The sequence below is a fragment of the Alternaria postmessia genome (genome assembly GCF_024291825.1).
Source record: "Alternaria postmessia strain BMP 2775 chromosome Unknown scaffold_5, whole genome shotgun sequence".
Taxonomy (NCBI): domain Eukaryota; kingdom Fungi; phylum Ascomycota; class Dothideomycetes; order Pleosporales; family Pleosporaceae; genus Alternaria; species Alternaria postmessia.
In genome coordinates this window covers 696,576-707,878 of record NW_026260078.1, presented here as the reverse complement: position 1 = coordinate 707,878, position 11,303 = coordinate 696,576, and the positions used below count along the sequence as shown (strand labels likewise).

At 53.0% G+C, this 11,303-nt stretch overlaps 3 protein-coding genes across 3 annotated transcripts; all 3 read left to right on the top strand.

Annotated features, from left to right (window-relative positions):
• Positions 1-314: 314 nt before the first annotated feature.
• Positions 315-1,768, top strand: J4E82_001509 (uncharacterized protein; the record flags this gene model as incomplete). The annotated part of the gene is made up of 3 exons (XM_051727820.1): positions 315-866; positions 913-1,101; positions 1,148-1,768. Coding segments are annotated over 3 exons (1,362 nt in total), but the record flags the coding sequence as incomplete, so codon positions are not given.
• A 4,658-nt stretch (positions 1,769-6,426) lies between these two features.
• On the top strand, positions 6,427-7,458 carry J4E82_001508 (uncharacterized protein; the record flags this gene model as incomplete). Its single annotated transcript, XM_051727819.1, has 4 exons — positions 6,427-7,032; positions 7,078-7,156; positions 7,206-7,311; positions 7,416-7,458. The coding sequence occupies 4 exons, from the start codon at positions 6,427-6,429 to the stop codon at positions 7,456-7,458; spliced, it is 834 nt and encodes a 277-aa protein (XP_051592664.1).
• Positions 7,459-9,178: 1,720 nt separating this feature from the next.
• J4E82_001507 (uncharacterized protein) lies at positions 9,179-10,283 on the top strand (the record flags this gene model as incomplete). The annotated part of the gene is made up of 3 exons (XM_051727818.1): positions 9,179-9,799; positions 9,861-10,074; positions 10,126-10,283. 3 exons carry the CDS (start codon positions 9,179-9,181, stop codon positions 10,281-10,283), a joined length of 993 nt encoding a protein of 330 aa, XP_051592663.1.
• Positions 10,284-11,303: the final 1,020 nt, after the last annotated feature.

Genomic DNA, 11,303 nt, shown 5'->3' with positions numbered 1-11,303 from the left:
CTCGTGCACCGATTCTTCACCCTGCAGCTAGCTCCCAGCCGGTATCCAGAGCTGCTTCTCCCTCAGACCCGGCCCAGCACTGTGCAGCCGCTCTCCGCGACGCTCGAGCTTTCCACTTAGCGAGATTGACACGTGAAGATAATCGATAGCCAGGGCGTTGCTCGCGAATCTTCAACCACGTCTCCCGCACGCCCACTCACACGTCGAGTGACTCCCAGTACCCTCTCCCGCGCTGCCTGCGCGTCCGTCGCGCTTCAAACTCCTCGAATCTCCGCCGCCGCCCACCACAGAGGCCACGCTCGTTGCTGCACGAGCTTGGCGAGGACGGCGTCCGCATGGGCATGTGGGCCACAGCATCACGGGTAGTCTCGTCGACAACCTTCCTCGGCGCCATCATCTTCACAATACCCCTCGCATTCGACATTGGCGGCCGCACCTGTGGACTGGCCTTCTCCCTGTCTCTCAGTGTCTACTACTTTGTCTACTCGACGCTACGACTAGCCACGCCAGACTCTTCGCGCTTCAGATGGTTCCTCTGTAATGTAATAGCGTGGGCACAGTGGCTGGCCATACCTACTCTCTTGATCTGGAGCCTCAACAAGTTCTCCATCGATGCCGACGCCAATTCGGGCTGGGTACAACGCACTTTTGGCGGCAAGAGAGCCGACTACCAGACGGTGCAAGAATGGATCTTTGGCAGTGAGGGACTGCTGCAGAGTGCCTCGATAGGTGCCTGGGACAAGACTCTGCGCTACAGCACACCCGTCTTCCAGATTGCCGAGGGCTTCTGCAGTCTTTTGGTCATCCAAGCCGCAGGCCAGATCACCAGATGGGTCGTCAACAAGGAACGTGGTGACAGTTGGATGGTATGAACTCTCGCTTCCACTCTTGACAGTAGACTAACAGTTCCAGATCGGCCTTCTTATCACTTCCGCATCCATCATCTCGACCTCAGTCTACTTCCTTTGGCGCATCACTACCTTTCCAGAGATCAGCAACGTCGACGCCATCCTGATCGGAGTCGCTATTACAACCGCCATCTTCCTTGGTGGATGGGGTATCGTCAGTGCTAGAGGCAATCCGGTCGAATCATCGCTTTTGGTAAGTCAAGCACTCCGAAGCTACACCTCATTACTAATACCTGCAGTTCGCCTATGTTACTCTGTGCATCTACCAGATCTTCACCGACTACCAGCCAACACCAGGCTCTGTTGCAGAATCAAGCGCGCCCTCTGACCCTGCCCTGCCGCCGCTGCCACCTATCATTATGGCCTCATACACCACCCTTCTCCATGCACTAGGCTCTTTGCCTACCATCGCCCATACCGGTTTCAACCTCATGGTCGGTGCTGTCATGACTATCACGCCCTCTGTCATCATCTCTCTTGCCTACCGTGTTTTCGTCATGTACGCTGCGGCGCGCATCATTCCTGCCATTCGCGAAAGCGGTGCTCGCGCGCTATCCCAAGAACCAAGTCTCGACGATGACGACGAGACATCAAAGATTCTAGGCTTCTTGACCTGGTTCAGCCCAAGTATCATCATCGCCGTCTACACCAGCCTGCTCATGCAGCACTTCGCCAGCGGAAATGGGGGCGACGGAAGTGCCGTGACAGGTGAGTGGTGGACGAACCAAGGCGGTGACGCTGGAGGTAACTTCTGGAGATGGATCAATCTTGGTATTACAATGGGGCTATACGCCATCGAATTGAAGATCTCGAATGCGGATGACGACGGCAGATTAACAAGTCACTGGAAGACGGATTAGAGCTTGAACAGAAGGAAGATTCAAGCAAACCACTCAACCTGCATACACTGGAGCGGAAGGACGCAGGAACCAGCGAGAGAGAAGGTAGCAGAGGTCGAAGCTGCAAATTTGAGGAAGAGGAAAGCATACCAAAGCATATGCACATCCAGAACGATGCACACAGACGAGAAGTGTGCCAGGGGAGATTATGGTAGGGTTGGAGGATTCACTTCTCTTTTGTCCTTTTACCCTCAAAGTAAACAAGCGCGCATTTTTCTGATACCCCCCAAATTTGGATCTTTGTGGGAAAACGTTATTCGAGTTGTACACTATGCGGACGGCAAGAGAGAAAAGGAAGTAGGAAGTAGCATCGAATGAGAATATCAACTCAGATTCTTGCATTAGTAACAAACTTGGGCGGCTTGTTCTCTTATCGAGTCGCCAATATGCGTGCTGTAAGATTCGTGACTGAGACTTTGATGTTGGGTGAACCACTGGATATCGAAGCGGGGCATACCCTGAAACCGCTATATTCATCGAATGAACGCCAAGTTGTCTTCGGAGAGCTGTCTACCAAGTCAGCATATGCTCTGATCGATGGAATCAATTGTAGTAGAGCTGCGACTGACAATTCAAGCTTAATGTGGCATTATAAACCACAAGCGCAGCCAATACGTAGTAATAATCTTACTTGAGACATGGTCTAAAAACGGGCTCAACTGGTCTTGACCAAGACTACAGCGAGCTAGATGATTAACAGAGTCGAATGATGTTGATGCTTGACATAAATTGGGTCTCAGGTAAGATGACTTGCGATTGGTGCTATTAAGAATACACCTGACCATAATTCATGAACTCCAGTAGCGGATTCATCGGCGGCGAAACCTGAACATCAGTCATGTAACGGTTCGGCGCTATTAATGAACTTTAGTTTTTTTTTTATCAACGGAGTAGTTATCCAGATGTAGCAGGCGTTGGCTAGTGCGATTATGTATACTTCGTACGCTTATGATAAATATAGCCACGTCTCGGGTAGTCATGCTGTTCTAAGGGGATCCCCGAACAATATTATATACCAAGTACGTCACCTTGGGTCTTTTCACTGGGGCAAAATGTCACATGCTGAAAAATGCAACCTTGGAGTAGCACTCTGGGAACGCAGTATGACGACGATACAGCGATCGATGCCAGAAAAGTACATAGGTGTAGTCGGGAGACTTCTGCTTCTTGATTGGGCGATCGGATGGCGGCGAGATCTCACAGGGAGCTTATGCAGATTCGTCACACCGCGTGTCGCCTGGGTGAGGATACGGCCCAAAGAGACCGGCAGTTGTATGTATACGCAGTTTGTGAAACCTTAAGCGCTTCGGTAAGCGCTTACTCTTCCACGTTAAGCAATACATACGATGATGACGTTTCGTCCCAGTGAGCAATGCGGTTCATGTTCAGATCCTGTTCATCGGTGGAGGAAGATGGTGTTGTACCAACTGAGGAGCCAGAGTGAATGCTACAGCAATCCCAGATTAGAAGCGCGTATACCGACGGTTCGGTAGATGCGGCACGGGCAGGGCGTAAATCACCCCTTACATATATCGACAAGATCTTGTCTTCCTCGGGACGCGCTTCTCAGCTGTCGGGCGTAAAGATTGGAAGGGTTCGTATGGTTGCGAAAGGGCGGACTTCGGAGCAATTGTGTTGTAGCTAGCGCGCCATCCTGCAATCAGCATCAAGTACAATACACCAGTAATATTCCGAGTGTCTTTGTCATTCTGCTAGAGACGTAGGTTTTTACAGTCAGCCATTGTCTAATGCGAGAGACGCGGAATCCATTGAAGCGAACCGTCGGTACCAAATTGTCGGGAGACTGTTCATCAGTAGTTCACCAGCAGTTCCCTTGCCAACACATCGAAATTTTGATCGATCCCAAGAATCTTACGCCGGGAAGGTGCGTTGGTAATCCGTCTCGACTCTGGATCCTGCCAACGCCGCACACGTAACCGGAGATGAGTGCAGACTGTGCCGCAGCCCGGCATCGTCTCAACCCGTTTGGTGCTGGCCAAATGGGCTGAATTTGCGAAGAGTATCGTTGGTACACTCAATGTCCAAGATCTCAACAGAGTGACAGCATATGATACAAAGGAATTCACAGTAGAGCTTTTGTTACGATCGTGAGGTCGCCAAGTTCGAGTACAGCACGCTGCACTAGGATCTGGACCAAATCTGACTAATGCCGCAACAGACTGCCGACGAGCAATCCTTCAGGTTCTGTCGGTGTGACCGGCATTAATGAAATGCCGAATCTCGTCGCCAAGAGGAGCGCGAATATCGCGGTGAGCATTTTCAAGCCAGTGCATGTTCCCGTAGGATTTGGAGATGTGTAAGCGCGACCAGATCCAAAAGCCTCGAAGTTTCAGGAAACACATCAATGGCGAGACTGGGTACGTGTTCTGAATAAAGCCCAAACAGAAGCGGAGGTTAGACGCGTCGTCTTGGACACGGAATGTGTTGCTCCACAATCAATATGACAGAATAATCGAGATTGAGCACGGAGGTAGGCGGCGCATGTGGACGTTGGTGACAAGCGCGCTGTTCCGCGCTTCCCGTTCGCTACTCGAGTCATATGGCGGAAGGATGAGGCGAGGCTCAGAACAGAGTAGACGTCAGCTGACTGGGCACCAAAGCAAGGGGTGAGCCATTCTGGGCGACCAGAGGACTGGAAATGCAGCGGCACAGTTGCGAGGAAAATGCCGTACGGCGCAGTCCCACGTCTTTGTCTGATCATTAGCGGGAACGGAACGCGCCGCAAGAACCAGCTCGGCGGACTGTTGGATTTGTGCTCGAAATGCGCACGCATAATATGAACTACATTGCAGTGACCACAACGACATGTCGCAGCCGACGAACGGCCGCGCTTAACGAGGCGTCATTTGTGTGCAATGCGTGGCGAAACTAGAGAGGTTCTATTGGCTGACGTACAAGGGTTGGTTAGACGCATGACCGATCGTCGAGCAACACCTGAGAGTCAGACAGATACAACATACGACGGGTAAGTTGCTCACTTGCCACATTAGCCGAGGAGAAGCATCGCGGCTCTCCAAGTAGTGGAGGAGGTTTGACCAATTTGAGCGTGCGGGTTCCTGGCGAGCAAAAAGTTTGCACGCGAAGCGCCCGTAGATGAAGGTGTACGAGCCGGGCCGGGCAGCCAACCATGGAGGGCATCACGCAGTGGATAGCCGCACTCGCAACATGGTAATGGATCGAGGCAGCAGCATCAGGCCCAGAGCAGTGCCGCAAGCGAGCATATTGATGATGCTAAGGGCATAAGACGGGTGGGCGTGGTGGGCGTGGTGTGCGGCGTGGATCTTGATAAATGAAACACGGCGAGACCCATGAGCGCCTTCTTGTTTGGTGCTGGCTTTGAAACCGGCGCAGGCAGGCCTCTGAGCAGGCGGTTAGGAGGAGGCAGTGCCGAAGGGCCATGACGGCACCCCTTGATGGAAGCGCGCGGGAGGCTGGGCGATACGCAGCGCGGTGAGCGGTGGTGGTGAGTGAGTGTGGTGATTCGCAGCAGCCATGGCTGGCTTTGGGCGATGGTTAGAGATGCGTGTTGCGTGTCAGAGGGGGTTTGTCTGGCGGGCTTGATGCCGCGGTTGGGTGGACGTGTATGGTGAGGGAGGGCGTGCAGCGCGGCTACTGCGTTTGGTGATGGAGCAGGTGGATAAGCTAAGGTTGGGCCAGCGCCAATAACAACGACACAGCACTTTAATGTGGTGTTTCCGCGTTGGCTTGCATCCTTCTAACGATTTCTGGTCGATCAACCTCGCATGCCAGCACGCCGGGAGCGCTCGTCGCACGCAGTCGTCTGTGCCATCCTGGAGGCCTCTCCGCCCACTCTACCCTCCTCTACACCCAGAAAACGGCTGTAGGGCTGTAGACGCGACTTTTCCGCCCAAAAAACGTGGCAGCGGTCAAAATGCAGGGTCTATTATGTAGATAGTCGAAGGAACCGCGTCTGTGGTCCTTCTACGAGGTGTTCGGTGATGGTTCTGTCGCAGCTCGGGTGGGACAGATAAACGCGGGGGGCAGGGGCCGCCTGCAGCTCGGGCCAATGAGGAAGGGACGACATGGGTGCCTGCCCGGGATGTGTAGAGCCCATGTGTGCGCCAGCAGAAGGAGCGAACAGCCGCCCTCCGTTGAATCCTGTTGCTCACCCGTGGCCAGCGTCTGGCGTCGTCGGGTCGCCCCTCCCACATTCGTCGCGCCATATACAGTCTTCCCGCCATATACAGTCCCCGCCGTGGAGAGGCGGCTTCGCTGGCATCGCATCATCGCCCGACAACACCACGACACGCCCGTGCTCGCCAGGAACCTCCTTCGACCACCACAACACCTCAGAGCACAGACTCCGCTCTGGCCACACGTCCTCGACTCCCGCACGGTACCTGGCCTGACCGTTGAACTCATCTTGCTTCGACTACGCTACAGTGTAACCACCGACTTCATCCCCGACATCTTTCACTGCACACTTGCATCCAGCTTCACCAAGCCCATCAAAACTGCCTGGCAAGATTATGGTGGCTGGACACCCTGCCCACACTCCACCGTAGATTCGACTTGATTCCGTGAACCATCCATCCAGCCTCTGATATCCTGCCTTGGACATGTCGACCGTACTGCATATGCCTGCATTTAATTCCGCTCCCCATGGCCCCGCCTTCACGTCCGTCAATGGCCGCTTGTCTCTGAGTCCACCCGACGAGCAAAAGCCATCCGTTGTCGCTAAATCTTCTGCTTGGAGCCCTACCTCTCCAGACCCTGAGCACAACCGTCACTCTCCAGACAGCGATTCGAGCTCGTCCACTGTTAGCAGTGGAGATAAGTCTCCCAATAGTTCTGACAAGACAAGGTCGTCTCCCGAGAACCCAAACAAGAGGAGGCGTTCTGGATCCGACGAAGGCGCCTACGGTCAGCACAGCCCTGATCAGACGACTGCCGGCCCCAGACAGCTTCCGCCTCCCTACCAGCCTCTGAACCGCAGCACGACCATGAGCATGGAGACCCCTCAATTACCAAGTTTGCCTCCATTAGGTCGTCCAGATGCTGAACGCCGCTGGCAGACCGAGCCCCGTGAACTGCCTCATGCGACTCATCATTTCCAACCCCGTGAGCCACGTCCTACAGAGCCTTCCCGCAACAATGCTTTGTCACCCGAGTCGCGCGACATGATTGAAGAGACTGAATTCACGCGTGCCGGCGTACAAGTCGAGCTCAAGAAGAGGAAACGGGTATGTATCTTTGGTCCACCCCCTTTACTATACTAACTTTTCTAGCAATTTGCCAACCGCACTAAGACTGGTTGTGGAACCTGCAGAAGGAGAAAGAAGAAGTGCGATGAGGCCAAACCAGAGTGTATGTTTGAACATGCGTTCCAAGTCTGACAAAGTCTGACCCTTACCAGGCAATAATTGCACACGAGGCGGTTTCGTTTGTGAGGGCTATGCCAACAAAGTACCTTGGCCAAAGAATGGGCCTGCTAAACCGCCTGCCATACTAGCCAAGGAGAAGTATGCTGCCTATACGTCGTGCCCAACATGTCAAGAAAAGCACACGCCCCACTGTGGGCCACAAAGCAGTGAAACCCCTTACCCACCACCCGAAATGCATCCAGGCAACAGTACCGAGCGCAAGCCTTGGAAGTCATCCTGGAGTGATCCTGCACCTCCACCAGTCCGAGCAGCTTACCAACCGGAGGCCCCGCCGCCCCCGGCACAGTATATGCAACCTGCGGCAAACCACTATGAGAGACCCTCAACCCACGATCATCAACCGGTATCTCAACAGCAACAGCAGCCTCACCATACCTCTCGTGGCTATCACCATGCTCCACCAAGCACGAATCACCTCGCTATCAACACTGCTGTCCCTGCCACCACTATGTGAGTATTTCCTCTTAGCTGAAAACACGTCGAGTTGAAAGACAAGGCTGCCGACAATGGATCGTATCTGTCATGCGTATTCAAAACACAAACGTACTTGAACTTCATCAGCTTACACATCTGCAGGGTCGCCAAGCCTGTCCAACAGCTACATGTGGCACAGCAGCATCCTCGTCCGCCGCCTCCTCCACCGCCAACATCCTTGCCACCCACGCGATCACCGACGCGCTTTACAGAGTCCTCCTCAATGACGTATAGATCTGAGAAAGACAAGATGCTAGCGGGGGAGCCATTTAACCCCTTTGACAAGACCCTAATGCACGAACGCCATCTTAGCACGCAAGCCCAGTCCATCTTCAACAGCAGCAAGGCAAATCCCTCCAACGTTTTGTCGAGCACAACCGTCGACCACTTTTTCAAACAGATTCTGAATGCAAGTCGTCATCGCGAAGGAAAGCAAATTGAGATTCACATGGGTCCCAATTGCCATGTCGCTACGCCTTTTGCTTGTGACTACGGCTACCACCTTAGTATGGGCGAAAATGTTGTCATTGGTGCTGATTGCCATCTCCACGACTCTGCAAGGATCTCTATCGGAAGGAACTGTAAGATTGGAGTTCGGGTCACAATACAGACTTTGAAAACACCCACCGATAACAAGTCATTGAAAGGGAGCAACGGTACCGAGATCGCGCAAGAAGTACACATTGGGGAAAATGTGTACATTGGCGATAATTGTGTGATCGAGGCAGGAGTTCACATTGGGCCCAATACCATAGTGCGTCCGGGTTCTGTGGTGTCTCGCGTAAGCTCTCAATCCTGCAATGATTTGAATATCCGTATACTGACCTTGTATAGTCTTTGCCCCCCAACTGCGTCGCTCATGGAAATCCTGCGATCATCCTACCTAACTGAGATACTCAGTACAACAATCACCTTGTGTTCTCGCAATCTTCCAGAACAGTTCGTCATGTACGAGATATTCGCGAGGTATTTAACCTATTTGATATGGGTCTTGCATGTCACATTACGCACCACTGTGTGGTGCAGGAGTTAACGGCGTTTCCTACAACCTGGAGGATACCCATTGCTATAGTTTTTTTGCTTTTGTGGGAAAGAGAGATGCAGATGGTATATAGCTGTACGTTGAGAACGGGTGGTATCTGACTTGTATAGTCTCCTTGTATCTCGGTACCCTGCCTGCTGGACATGGCTGTGCTCTAAAAGCTCAAAAACATAACATCTCCTACAACACTGCTTGAAACTTTCACAATATCCGAGTTTGTGATGAAGCCTACTTCATTTAGAGGGGGGTCCGGATACCCCACGATGAGCTGCTAGGATACTTTGAGCCTAGCTCGCAGCGTGACTGTGAACGCGGCTACACGTGCGGGATGTGGTCCGTGCAGGAATCTGAGCTTCAAGCCGGGAATGTCAAAATATCCGCGGCGAACAATCACCGCCGCATATCCCACGTATCCATACCATAATCACAATGCCACCCAAAGCACCCCTCAATTGGGGTCTCTTACCACCATCCTTTCTTCTTCCTTCATCAGCGCGCTCCGTCCTCCAGCAAAATGCGCATCAAATATCCTCAAGACCCGCCATCGCATACACATCGATCCGAACCATAAAATCCACTTTCACGCCCAAACCCGACCGCTTCGCACATCATCCCGCCCGAGAAGCCCTCACCAGCACATCTACCGCAGCGCTCGAGCGAAAAGCCCACAGCACACCCCTGCGAACGGGTCTTCTCGCCCTCAAGAAGGGCATGACATCCATCTACGACCCCGAAACAGGGAAGCGCACAGCATGCACCGTTCTACAACTTGACCGTAATGAAGTGGTTGCGCACAAACGGAGAGACCAAAATGGATACTGGGCGGTGCAGATCGGTGCTGGACAAAAAGAAGCGCGGAATGTCAGCAGGCCCATGCTGGGACATTTTGCGGGTGCGGGCGTGAGTCCTAAGAGGTGGGTTGTTGAATTCAAGGTTAGGGACGAGGCAGGGCTGGGCGTTGGCATCGGGGAGATGGTTGGCGCGGGGTGGTTCACAAAGGGACAATGGGTGGATGTCAAGGCGATAAGCAGGGGAATGGGATTCGCTGGTGTAAGTTCAACATGGCATATGAGCTGCAATAGGAACAGGGACTGACAACTGATGTGTTCAGGGTATGAAACGACACGGATTCGGCGGTCAACCAGCATCCCACGGTCAATCGCTCATGCATCGTGGTATGGGTTCAGCCGGAGGTTCCCAAGGTTCAGGTTCTCGTGTGCTACCTGGCAAGCGTATGCCGGGAAACATGGGCAATGAGAGCGTGACTGTCAAGAACTTGAGGGTGTTACAGATCGACGAGCAGAATGGCATTGTTGTTGTCAATGGTAAGAAATATGAAGCGAACCAGTGTGATTGGATGTTAACACCGCATGCAGGCTGCGTACCAGGACCGAAGAACCAGATTATCCGCGTTCAAGATGCGAGGGGGAAGCCGTGGCCTACGGGGCCCATGTCAACCGCAGAACTGAAGCCAACAGAGGTTCTGGCCGAGGCGGGCGTTCCTGATGCTACCGAGGCGACAGCCAGTGCATAGGAACAGAGATGAAGAGACGAAAAAGTGAACATTGTACCATATCAAAGAGACAGGTGGCTCGAACTATTTGAATACGGGCAAGGATTACCATACTATTGTGCATACGATATACTTCCGGTTTGATGAAGATGTTAATGCAATGGTAGTGGTACCATCTCACCGCATCTCAGAAAAGAGTGTGAGATGGCGATATTATCAAGTTTTTACACTTCTATGTCCTTCACTCGGAAGCCGCATCTTCGCCTACTTGCACTTGATCCTCACTACCATCTTCCACGATAAGATGCACCTCCAGCAACACCACTCTCAACCCCTTCACTCGTATACCCTCCTCCATCTCTACTGCGCCAACTATCTTTCTCGCAGATATCACTCTGCCCTCCACCACCCACACTGATTCGATCGTCGTCGCTGTCGCTAGGGAGGTAGTCATCACCCTCCCCTAAACCGTCATCATCACTGTCACTCATATAGCTCCCAATCATCCTTCTATTCCTGGTGTGTTTGTTCCGTCTAGGAGGAGAGGTGTAGGGACTCCTACTCCTTGTGCTCCTTCCAGATGCATATCCATTCCTACTTCTACTTCTGCTCCTGCTTCCCCATGCACCAGGCATGAGACCATAGTCACTACCGCTCTGCCGCCGCTGCCGCCCAAGTAAAGGTGGTGTAGGTACCGCAGGAGGCGGTGAGGGATAGTCTTCTGAGTCAACGGCTGTGGGTACGCGAGACAAGCGGTCGGAATGTGAGGTACTGGGTCGAGAAGCTATGTCGGAGTATGCAATGGCGTGAGTATTGTCCCTGCGGTCTGGATATACGGGGCCGGACCGGTTGAAGGAGCGGTCTGCATGTCTTGAGGGATGAGGAGCTGAAAAGGTGCTCGTATACTGGTCTTCAGCGTCTGGGCAGGATGGACCAGGCCGACTAAATTGGGGTTCTACATTCCTTGAGTGAGATTCATAGCGGTTGCGCTGGTTGTACTCGTCGTACTCCCCCTCGGGCCGGTGGTAACGGTCGTTCGCA